This window comes from Sorex fumeus, unplaced genomic scaffold (genome assembly GCF_029834395.1).
Source record: "Sorex fumeus unplaced genomic scaffold, SorFum_2.1 ptg000098l, whole genome shotgun sequence".
NCBI lineage: Eukaryota > Metazoa > Chordata > Mammalia > Eulipotyphla > Soricidae > Sorex > Sorex fumeus.
Genome location: NW_026606155.1, coordinates 77,216,257 through 77,228,712, shown reverse-complemented (window position 1 = coordinate 77,228,712; position 12,456 = coordinate 77,216,257). Strand labels below are relative to the sequence as shown.

Sequence of the window (12,456 nt, the reverse complement as noted above, 5' to 3'; positions counted from 1 at the left end):
TTGTTTCTTCCTAAGAAGATGAGACCAAAAAAAAAAAAAAAAAAAAACATGCCTTGCTTTACTGACACCAAGAGGGCTGGAAAACCGCCGGTAGCAGCATCCATTGCAGGGAGCTCTTCTCTGCTTGGTGCTGATCCATGTCACTCACAAAGAAGCTAATCTCAGTCTCTGCTGACAGGAGGATATTCTATGAAGCAGGAGGAGCCGGGACGCGAGCCAGGTCTCTGTGGAGAGTAGAACCCCTTCGAATAAGGTAATGGAAGGTTGAGGTGGGGCTTTTGTCCACTCCTCTCCTCTTACAGTCAATTTCCTCAAATATTTCACTTGTTCCGCATCCCATGGCAAACTGTAGGATTCTTTAGTATGCAAGCACACACAGAATTTCCCAAACCTCCCGTGGGGCATTGGAGCACACTCCCACCTGTAGCTCTGCTGCCTTTCTAGTGGTAAGTTATGAAAGGAAAACCCAGATGTTCTTTCAAGTTCCTTGTCCATTTGTTTTCTTAAAAGGAATCTCTAGAACCCATGCAAATCCTCTAAATCAAATGTGTTAGCTCCAATGGGGAGTTTGCATTAAATAACAGCGATGGTGTTAAGGTAGGGAAGACTAAATCATCACTGAAAATGTAACTGTGATGGATACAGGGCTTTTCGGACATTTCAGAAATAGTGGTGTGACTGGACTGAAGGCTGAGACTTTGGAACCCTGGGCTTTGATAAGAACACATGATCTGGGCTGGAGAGGTAGTATAGCGAGTAGGGTGCTGACCTTGCAGTCAATGCGGGTTCGGTTCCTGGCACTGCATATGAACTCCTGAGCCCACCAAGAGTGATTCCTGAATGCATAGTCACAAGTAAACCTTGAGCACCTCTGGGTGTGTCTCAAACACTCCTCCTCCCCTTCTACCCACCTCCACACACGAAAGAAAAAACAACAACCATGCGATTTCCAAATGTCAAACTACTTAAGCCCTGGACCAGATCCTTGCTGAGGCTTGCAAGTTATTCTGGAACTAAATTGTTTGGGCTCATAGGAGAGGTCTGTGTTGCCTTCTTAGATTTTCCTTCTCTCCTTCTTTTCCCTGAAGCTCTCTGCCTGGTCACTCCCTAGAAACATGTTCACAGTAAAAGTCTCTCTTATGAAATGTGTATGTCCTAAAGGTATCATCAAAGTCATCCTATAGTCTATAGGGAGCAGAAGAAAATATTAGCACTCCTCTTACATATACATGCACATAAACTCAATTTTTTTACTAAGAAACTCTTTTCAGACTGCTGACCTAAAAATAAACTAACTTGGAGGGGCTCGCCACCCACTTGCTAACTTTATGTTGCATTTACATTCTCTTTCCAGTACTGTTAAAATTCTTATACTAGCATACAGATGTTCTTTTATTCTACCTTGGGTCTTTCATAATAGACTATTTTATAAAGACAATATGATATACACAGTTTATATTATGGTTGTTTATTTATATGGAGACATAAACATTGAAAATTTAAGTCCTTAATCAATGTTACTTGGATTCTTTAGTGCTTCAAAGCACTTGATAAAGAGGAGAGACACTTTTAGGCTTGATACATCTAGTTCTGAAAGATTTTACTTTAGCTTCAAAAATAACAACAAACAATGGCAAGAGACCTCAAAATAGCTCGAGAGCGAATCAGAGTCCTAGGAGATGATTCCAAGAGGAACAACATTAGAGTCATTGGAGTTCCAGAAATTCAGGAAAACAATCCCAATGTAAAAGCCACGGTTAAACAAATCATTGCTGAAAAGTTCCCAGAGCTGGACAATGCAGCCATTCAGATTCAAGGAGCTCGAAGGGTACCAGCTAAAAGACCCTAACAAAAACACTCCAAGATATAGCTTAAAAAATAAATGAGTTACAGTTATTCAATGACTTATTTCTTTTCTAATGCTGACAGTAACTTTTGTTGAATGCCAACCTTTGATGTAGGACCATAAAGGACTGACATTCAACATAGAATCTCTCTTATCTCAATCATTATATGCTGCTTTACTTCCCTTCCCCCCATGTAATTTATTACCTTCTACTATACCACAATACTTATTTATTTTTCTAGACTTACTTACAACAGCCTCTTATTGACAAGGGTAAACTGGAAGGATATTTTTGCTGTCTCTCTTAAAAATGGAACATCATAGTTTGTGATTGTAGCAATGTTAAATCCAGACAGCACATTTGGAAAGACTTAGCTTTCTCAAAAATAGTTTTTCCTTAAAAGGCAATAAGAATTTTTTGTTACAGATTTTTTGTTACAGATTTTGTGAGTTTTGTTTGCTTTGGAATCAGTAGCATGAAAGACTCTTTAGTGGAACAAAGGAAATATTGGGAGCTTGGAACATCCATCACATAAAACCATTTCCCTGTCTCAGTATCTTGCTCCTTGTTGGTTTCCTTGAAAAAATTAAAGAGGGCACCAGGCTAGTTCTGGACGTAAAATCTTAGATCAAGTCAGGAGCTTAGTTATATGTCCCTTGGTGGATGACCCTCAAAAGAGTTACATATCTGCCAGCATGTACAGGGATACTCTGAATAAATATTGAAAAATGCATTTTCTATAAATGTGATTTCTTGCCCGCTTCATTTTCCCAGCTGGAGTGGCAGTAACATCAGATGGGGCCAGGCTTTTCGTCTTCGGCACCTAACTACAGGTCACTACTTGGCCTTGACAGAGGATTTAGGTCTTATTCTGCAAGATCGTGGCAAATCAGACACAAAGTCCACAGCCTTCTCTTTCCGGGCATCAAAGGTAAAGTGTGATAGAGGGGATTTTTACTCTGTTCTAAAACTGAATGCTCTGACAGAGAAATGCAAGCATGGTATCATCTCACCTCTATATAAAGAACCAAAACTGGGCCAGAGAGCTAGTACAATTGTTAAGATGTTTGTCTTGCAATTCAATTTCTGGCATCACATAGTCCCACAAGCATCACTAGGAGTGATCCCAGAGCACAGAGCCAGGAGTAACTCTGAACACAGCAGGTATGGCTCCAAAACCAGTAAAAGAAAACAGAAAAAAAATTAGTGAACTGAATAAATAAGTAGAACAAGAGAAAATTGTAGATAAAGGACTATTTAGACTTCAGTTTTGAAAGCAAATTAGTGATTAATAGACGTGAACGGAAAGATAAGTCAAGGATGTCAATAGCATGATGGTGGCTAGAATTAGACTTTCATCAGTTAACTTAATGCTCTATATGCAGATGTCAATTTATAATGCTCCACACCTGAACCCTGTGTGATGTTCTGATATAAATCAATGTTACTTCAATAAAAGATTGAAAATTAAAGATTAAAAGGAAAGTAGGATTGGAAATGAATTGGAAGTTAGGCCTATGACATATTTTTGTGTCTTTTTAATTGAGTTCATAGGGCAGTGAACCCTCAAAAACAAAAACATCAAAAGAATGATGATATTTAGAGGTGAATAGAGAATACTGTTTCTTTGTATTGTCTTTAATAATTTTAGGTTGTATGCTTCACCCTATAAAGCAGTGGTAGCACAGCAGCATGAGTTTTAGTATTTACCTTTAGTTGTCAAAGAGATTATTCCTTTCTGAAAAATGCAACAGAATATCTGGACTTGACATCATTTTCAGTTATTAGTATTTTATAAAATTATTGATTTTCATTTATTAGTATTGTATAAAATTATTGATGTTCTCCTTGTCCTCAGAGCATCTTTTGTCTACACCTCCCTCAGCTTTCTCCTATCTATCCTCAATGTGCATAAAGAGTGGATCTTTTAGAATTCAAAAGGCCTGGGTCACATGGTTGGCATGTAATTACCCTGGGCTGGATCCTGAGCACTTCCAGGTGTGCCTCCCCCCAAAAAAGGATATACAAAGTGGACCCTTTGGTTACTGGTTAATTCCAAATATTTAGTTTTGATATTTCATGGGTAGATAGGCCACTTACCCTCTATTTCAAATGCTCAGGTCAGACTTTGACTGTGCATGACTGGGAGCTGGATCCAGTCAACTGGTCAGCACTTCATGGTGACCTAACTTCTGACAGACAGTTAGATGCTCTGTCACTTTATGCTTCTGGAAAGAGCGTTCGAGCATGAGAATGGCTCGCCCAGACATTTGCATGGTTCTCAGGGAGTGTGCTCTCCTCCTTAGAGGAAATGTTGACGTCTCCTTGGGGGAGCTTCATCCTGAGTTTCATTATATTTTTGCTCTCTTCCAGAAATAGATCTTGATTTGTGTTCTCAACACAATTTCAGTAAAGGTTTATTGATGATTCTGCTCATGTTGAAGTCAGTGTCAAACCGACAGTGGAATTTTCTGTGGAGCATCAGTGCTTCCTAAATAATCGAGAACAGTCTTTCAGAATTAACCTTCCTTAAAGAGAGGGCTCAGATTCCTTTCTTCTCTCTTTTTGTTCCTATTGTCTCTTCAGGTAGAAAAGCTCTTAGCAAACTGGACTGCGTGCCCAAGTTGTTGTATGTCAGTGTTAAGTTTTTTCCACACCTCTTTCGAACATTAAAAAATAGAGACTGGCGAGATAGTATAGAGGTTAAGGCACTTTTCTTCCCTGCAGTCAATACCCATTCAATCCTGAACATCACACGTGTGCCCCTGAGCACTATCAGGCATGGCCTCCATGTTCCCCCCACAAAAAATACAAGCACTAAAATTAGAGCTTCCTCTTTCCTACAGACACGCATCTGCTTAATGCCATGTTGGCTCCTTAGCTTTATTCTGATTTCCTCTGCATTATGTGACCCTCACTTCTGTTTGTGAGGAGTTTCAAAACTGAGAAGCTTTTAAAATTCAAACATATATTTATATAGTAAAAGCCTTTTGGCATCCAGGAAGTAGTTTAAGGCAGGACCATTTACTAAAAGAATTATTGACAGAGAAGTCCCAGGAGGCCAAGAGAAACAACATCACACTGATCCCCAAGAGAGCCCTTCAGGGAGGGCTTAGGGGTGAGAGCAAGAGTGGAGGATAAGAAAGAGCTGTAGGGGAAGACATTATCTGTCATGACTCAAGTCATGAATTTTTAAGGAGGCCAGCTTGACTTTTTTCTTATTTGAGAGCTCTTCCTTGGTCACCAAAGCCCACTCCCCATGTGGAACAGACCTAGGACACTGATGTCCTCACCATTGCAGAATGGGACTTACAGGGGTAGCCTCAGGTGGTCCTCTAGGTAGGATCCTGTTGGTAGGATTTTGTTGCAAAAATGGGGATGGGGTGGGAGTGAGTGATCTTCCTTTTATGCCTCAGCCTCATGGAGGATGGCTTGGTCCGATGCTGTCATCTTCAAGGAAAGCCAGAAATGTGTTCAAGCACCCTAAAGAGTCCTGTAACTCCTTCCACTTGGCAATTTTTCTGACCCATGAATACATTTTTCTAAGAATTCTCACTGCTTGTGTCCAAGTCCCTCCATTTCCATGTCCATGGAGGCAAGCAAGAGATAGCTGGAAATCATGCAGGCATGGGGCAGGGGAAGCTGCCAGCATAGAAGAACTGAACTTAAAAGTCACTGTATCCTGTACATTTACAGAGGTGGTTGTTTTTCCTCCTTGTGACTGTGTTAGAGGTTTAAAACGACTTGCTGTACGTTAGTATCCAGCACACATACCTTTACATTCACCTGAAAGGGACTGAATTTAGTCAGCTCTGTGGTGGGCCAAGATATGGCAATGCTCTAAGTCTTCCTTGGGAAGTTGTTCTGGTAGAGCATATGGCATGTTAAATGTGAAGCCACACCAATAAAAGAAAAATGAGGGGCACACTTCTGCCATGCACATTCCACTGAGTTCTTAGGACCAGAGCTTAGATATGTCTTGATTTCTCAGGGCCTCTGGATTCCTCCAAAATACATTCTTTCCTTTCTTGGTGTGACCCATCCTCTGATGTACTCTCTGGCATTTCCCCCTCACCTGGAAAAAATGTTGTTCCCTAGCAGAGAGATAGATGACTCTATTTCCCAGCAGTGTGAAGGCACTGAATCATCTTGCCAGCTCTTGCCTGGTCTGGTGTCATGCAATAGCTCAGACAAAAGACTGTAGTCTGAAGATCAGTGTGTCAGGATCTGGGTGGTAACACAGGGATTAAGGGAGTCAGTGGGAAGGCTGAGAGGTGGAAAGAGTGTGTCCTTGGTATATCCTCTGTGCCTTAGTCAATGTGTTTGGTTGAAGGCATTTATCTAATTGTCTGTGTACTGGAGAATTTGGAAAATACACGCATACAGAAAGAGAGGAGAGATAGAGAAAGGGAGAGGGAGAGAGAGAGAGAGAAAGAAGAAAGAAAGAAAGAAAGAAAGAAAGAAAGAAAGAAAGAAAGAAAGAAAGAGACTCCCAGGAGGGTACTGTTGGCTCCCAAGTACTTAGCTTAGACCTGTCACTTGACAGTGACTGACTTTCTACTCCATGTCTTTGTCAAGTTGCATTAGACTGTGATATTAATTAACTCACTTGAGGTTGTGGAGAGGCTACAGGTTCATCTTAACATGCTTAGCACATTGTCCAGAAGAGGAAGATAGCAGGTACCCCTTTTACTCTTGTACAGACAGCATAGAACAGGAATACGATGGAACCTCAGAGTAGGATGGAAAGACCCAGAACCTCTGCAGATGTTGAACTGGCTCAGATGGATTCAGACTGGGGTGTCTGTGAAGCTTCCCTCTAAGGAGCAGAAGGTGTTGCTCCTCAAAGGTTTTTCTTCCCTCTCCTTTAGCAGGACGATCTCAGTTGCAGAAGAGGTCTAGATGCATTGCTGCCTCTAAATTGAAGTGTTCATTCCACAACCTTTTTGCAAATGGTGCCATGTAAAATAGAGCTTCTCATTGACTAGATCCCCATGTATTCTGTCATACCATTGATATCATTCTTAATTTTGTTTTACTTCCTCTGAAGGCTGTCATAAAATTCTTTAAGTTCTGACCCCTACCTATCCTTCCTTCCTATTGCCATTCACTCAATAAGGTTGCCTTGAATGTAAGCATACTAAATATTGAACTTGATTCAGTAACTTGTTTTTCCTCTTACTGCTAAACTAGTACCAGGAACACGTATTATCATTCACACATCTCCATTAGTGAATTCATTCTCATTCTTCCAGACCAACATTAAATGCCTCTTCGGGTAAGAAGTCTCATTGTGCTCCAGAAGACCTTTGCTCATGCTTCTCTGGCATCACTCATTCAACCAGAAGCCCTGAATGACAAGGGTTATACATTCCCTCCTCTCTTTCACGCCAACATCTAGCACAGTGTAGAGCATGTAGTTAATTTGAAAATTTCCTGCTCAACAGATATATAAATGTGGTCATACATAAAATACAGAGTGAGATCCATTATATTTTAATAGCTCCCCCACATCTTCATAGAATATTCTGCCATCAGTTGTGTAATTGTTTTGGATCACAACACTGTTCATGTAAACATTTGATGAGATGAATCCATTATTTTGAACATCTAAGTCAAATTTCTATACACTTGATTTCACATTATTTTCCCATGGTCTTGACATTGCAAGGCCATTCTCTAAGGATTGTCCGACAAATATGATTTAGTATTTGCTCTGGTATGGCAATACTATCTATTTAGATGTCATATCTCAATGTCAGTTTATTCCTTTCATGGAAGGGAGAATTAATAATGGTAAGATAAATCTTATCAAATATCCCTTTAAAGCTTTTCTGGGTGGTAAGGGGGTACTCACCAGAAGTTCTTAGGACTTACTCCTGGCTCTCTACTCAGGGGTCACTCCTGGTGAGCTTGGGGGACCATATGAGGTGCCAAGAATTGAATCCATGTCTGCCACACAAGACAAGTGCCCAACTCACTGTACTATCATTCCAATCCTCTAGAGTTATTTTAAATGATTATTCTATAAATCTTGAATAATTTATATAGAGCCTCATATTTTACTCATGTTAATGCAGAAGGTAATAGTCATCACTGTTTCAGTGTTTTCCTCAATGTACAAAATTACTGCATTCAGTTTAGTCAACATTTACCATACCATCACCAGATACTTAGCCATATGTAACGTTCATGCCTACTTTCAGAATCTACCTATAGCTCCCTCACCTCTGTTTGGAAAGTGGTTTTTTTTTTGCTTTTGGGGCACAACCGGCATTCCACAAGGGTTACTCCTGGCTTATGCACTCAGGAATTACTCCTGGTGGTACTCTGGGGATCATATGGGATGCTGGGAATCGAACCTGGGTCGGCTGTGTGCAAGGCAAACGTCCTCCCTGCTATGCTATTGCTATGCTATTGCTCCAGCCCCTGTAAAGTGTTTCAATTGACCGTATCCCCATGGGGACTTCACCTATTCACCCCTGACATCTCAAAACAAGATGGCCACTGGTTCACAGTGCATCTCCCTATGAAAAGATCAATGCTGAAACTGTGCTGTGTGAGTCTGTACACCTCTTGCTCTGCTTCCTTACTAAGATCTTATTTGGGAAAGAGGAAGTGAAACAAAGGATCAAGGGGCAAGGGAATGAGGAGAAAATCTAACCCTTATGGTTCAAACATCTAGTCAGCGACAACACTCTTTGATGTAATATTTAAAATAAAATTTAGGAAGTATTTTTAAAATTTAAATCAATCACTTCCCTCGTTATTGTTCCTAGTGTACCAAATACAGAAGCAGTCAAAGAAAAGCATGGGGTTTGAAACAGAAGAAACCTGGGTCTGAGTCCCAATTCTGCCTTTTGCTGTCCAGTTTTGTATTCCTTTTTGTAAAATATGGGGTCAAGAAGTGTTTTTTGAGAGTCATTATGAGGATTGCATGAAACCAGGAAGATAACCTGAGAGTATTTTTCCTTATATATAAAATTAAAAATAATACTGTCAAGGGGAAGGTGCTTGCCTTGCATATGGCCAATTCTAGTTTGATCTCCAGCATCACAAATGGATTCTCAAGCACCAAAAGAGAGAGCACCACCAGGTGTGGCCCAAAACCAAACAAAAAAAATCATTTTAAAAATTTATCAGTCTTGGGCTGGAGCAATAGCACAGTGGGTAGGGCGTTTGCCTTGCATGCTGCTGACCCAGGTTCAATTCCCAGCATCATGTATGGTCCCCTAAGCACCACCAAAAGTAATTCCTGAGGGCAAATCCAGGAGTAACTCCTGTGCATCGCCAGATGTGACCCCCCCCCAAAAAAAAGAGTTAAAAGAGTTTATCAGTCTCTAGCTGTACTTCTTTCTGTTTGCTTTACATTCTAGGAACTCAGACCAGTGCATATTATGTTAATCCTAATTTTCCCTTGACTTATTGGCCCACAGAAAAGAGTTCCAAGGAACATAGCCCAGTCTTCTTTGAGCATAATATATAAGAACTTTAGAAATGAGGGTGGTGTGCCAGAGACTTGGAGAGCTATTGAAAAGAAATGATTGGAGAAGTGCCTCCATTTAGGAAGACTCTGTTACCAGCAGTAGAATAATTATATAGGGGCTGTATTCCCCTGAACACAGAAAGGGGAATGAGTCAGATTGTCATCCTACTCTCAGCCAATTCAACTTAAGCTTGTCTATAGCGGTTCTTTGAGTTTGTGCTGAGTTGACTTTAGTATTTGTTTCTAGTTTGGGTTTTTGCTGTTGCTTTTGTTCCTCTCTTATACTGTAGCCAATATAGCTACAATCATAGAACTTTGGGTTCTGATGCTTGCTGGTGTGTGTGTGTGTGTGTGTGTGTGTGTGTGTGTGTGTGTGTGTGTGTGAGAGAGAGAGAGAGAGAAAGAGAGGGGTGAGAAAGGAAGGGAGAAAGAAAGAGTCAGAATTCTTTACACAATGATTATGTACTATTTCTTTTTATTTGGTAAAGTAATGTCTAAATAAATGAAGCAGGAAAATATATGACCAAGTCATTGATAGTTTGGAAACATACCTTATTTTGTCTGTGACTTCTTAGCAGTTAATTATTGTTTAACAGTAAAACTGTGTACTATTCTTTTAGTATCAATATTGCAAACCACAATGTCCAAAAGAAGATAGAGAGGGGAGAGAGAGAGAGAGAGAGAGAGAGAGAGAGAGAGAGAGAGAGAGAGAGAGAGAGAAGAGAAGAAAAGCATCTGCCATAGAGACAGGCAGGGGGTGTGGGTGGGAGGAGATGGAAGGGAACCTGGGGGCACTGGTGCTGGGAAATGTACAGTGGTGGAGGGATGGGTGTTGGAAACTGCATGACAGAAATCCCATCATGAACAGCTTTGTAAGGGTCTATAGCACAGTGATTCAATTAAAATGTTTTTTTAAATGTGTGTTATTTTTATTTAGCTGCACTGATTATAATAGTATCAGACTAGAGGTAAAAATTTTGACATTTTAAGCCCTACTTTACCAGCCTGAGTTTTTACAAAACCAGATAGTTCTGAAACAGGAAGTATCCATTGTTTCATAGAATAAATATTTTATTGACCTCTATCTATAAGGAAATTCCAATGTATCAAACTCTTTTCCCAATAATTTTCATTTGTAAAATCAGAAATATATTTCTTTACAAATGTTCATTTTGATAAATATCATACTTAATTCATTTCATTTTAGCAAGTTTAAAACAAGCATTTTCTTTTCAAATATTAACATTGTCCCCAAATGATCCTATGTACGTGCAAAATAATGCATTTTTATTTTATTTAGCTTTAAAGTAAATAAGAGAGTAAATAAAATTGTATTTGAAAGAAAATACCCTTAAGTAACATTATTTCTTCAATATATTTTTATTATATAATAGGTGCTGTATACAAAATTAATGTCAATCTGATCATGTCCTCGATTCTTTTATAGCATGGCAGAAAGAAAGTTACATAAACAAATACACTTCCATTGCAAAGTGATGAATGCTAAGTAGAGCACTGGCAACGAGTCTGTACTGAAAAAATGCAGTACAGGGAACTGACACTGCCATCACATAAAAAGACACATCTGGGCTGGGTATTGAAGGCTCAATAGGAGTTTTAAGTGGTGGAAAGTTAACAGTCTCTAGCTATATTTTCTGATTTAAATGTTGGCTTTTTACTACTTCCTGAGTGACACTGGGAAAACCACTTATTTCCCTGCCATTGCATGTTCTCTGTAAAACTGAGATAATATTTGTAGCTGCATCAGAGATTCTCATACAAAGTTAACAGCGGAAAGAACTTAGAACTGCCCTCTGCATGGTAAGGACTCAAGACAGGTGTAGGTGCTGTTCCATCATGAAAACACAAGGGAAAAGAAGCAGCGTGCTTCATTTTTTATTCTGTACATTACATATCTAATGCATCTAGCTAATGGCTTTTACAAATGAGCAATTTAATGCAAGATATGGAGAAGAAATGGAAATAAAATAGAAATGTTTAGGTGCTTGGATTGATGACAAGAGGGTGTTAATTGAGAGACATCTGATTCCTGACTCAGTCTGATGAGCAGCTCAGGTTGTTAGTGAGTGCATACTGGATGCCTACACCTCTTTTTGTTCAGAATGGAGAATATACTTTGTGAAGTAATGGCAAATGAAGAATTGAATCCACTGTCTAGTATCCACAATCAAGGAAGCCATAGAGACCTATATGACTGCTTTGAAGTCAAAATAGAGCAGCTCCTTCCTGCTCAAGGAACTTGCTTTCTCTGCTGATTTCTATGGGATTTTTATGTTTGCAGATATATTTAAAGCCCGTTTAGGTTTTCTATGTAAGATAACTATTACAATTATGAAAGATACAAAATGCCAAAATACAATTGGCAAGAAAGAATTATTAAGATATCTAAGTCAGGATAAGGAAATCAAAACATATAAACAATCCAAACTAAAGAGAGGACCTACCAGCTGCTTCCTTGTCCCAAGGATTTAAATAATCATTGAAGTAGCAGAAACTTGAAATATCATTGATTTTACATTTAATAGCAAATAAGGGAAGTAAATGGTTCTGAAATCCTGACATCAGAAGGCACAGAAGGATTATTTTAGTAATCAGTTTCCTGGGTTACAAATTCTGCATAAGTAATGTATCTTTATATATTGTTTCTATTTAATCAGACATGCCTCCTACATTTTTATTTTCTGTGAAATAGGAAATCAAGGAGAAATCAGATTCCACTCACAAGCGAGATATAGAAGGCATGGGAGTTCCAGAAATAAAGTACGGAGATTCTGTCTGCTTTGTCCAGCATATAGCCAGTGGTCTTTGGGTGACTTACAAAGCACAAGATGCCAAAACATCCCGCCTTGGACCCCTAAAAAGAAAGGTGAGGGGCTATAAAAGCTAACCAGCATAGTGTAATACTGAACTAGAAGCAGCTGAACAATAGAAGTGATTGCAGGAACCGGTGTATATAGTGTATGTTTATTTCCCACTATTATTACTATTATCTTGTGGCAGATTGTAAAGTATCACTTGGTTACCTTAACCCATATTTGTAACACACACACACACACACACACCATTAAATACATGGGAGATCTGTTAGGAGGGAATAGAATT

General features: G+C 39.4%; 1 protein-coding gene across 5 annotated transcripts in view; it reads left to right on the top strand.

Moving 5' to 3' along the window:
- RYR3 (ryanodine receptor 3) overlaps positions 1–12,456 on the top strand; it is a 631,292-nt gene that overhangs the window by 297,217 nt on the left and 321,619 nt on the right. For all 5 annotated transcript variants that reach the window (XM_056134221.1, XM_056134222.1, XM_056134220.1 and 2 more), the window contains 3 exons: positions 179–253; positions 2,622–2,778; positions 12,047–12,220. In XM_056134221.1, the coding sequence (XP_055990196.1) occupies positions 179–253; positions 2,622–2,778; positions 12,047–12,220 (406 nt within the window). The remainder of the gene's footprint in view (positions 1–178; positions 254–2,621; positions 2,779–12,046; positions 12,221–12,456) is intronic.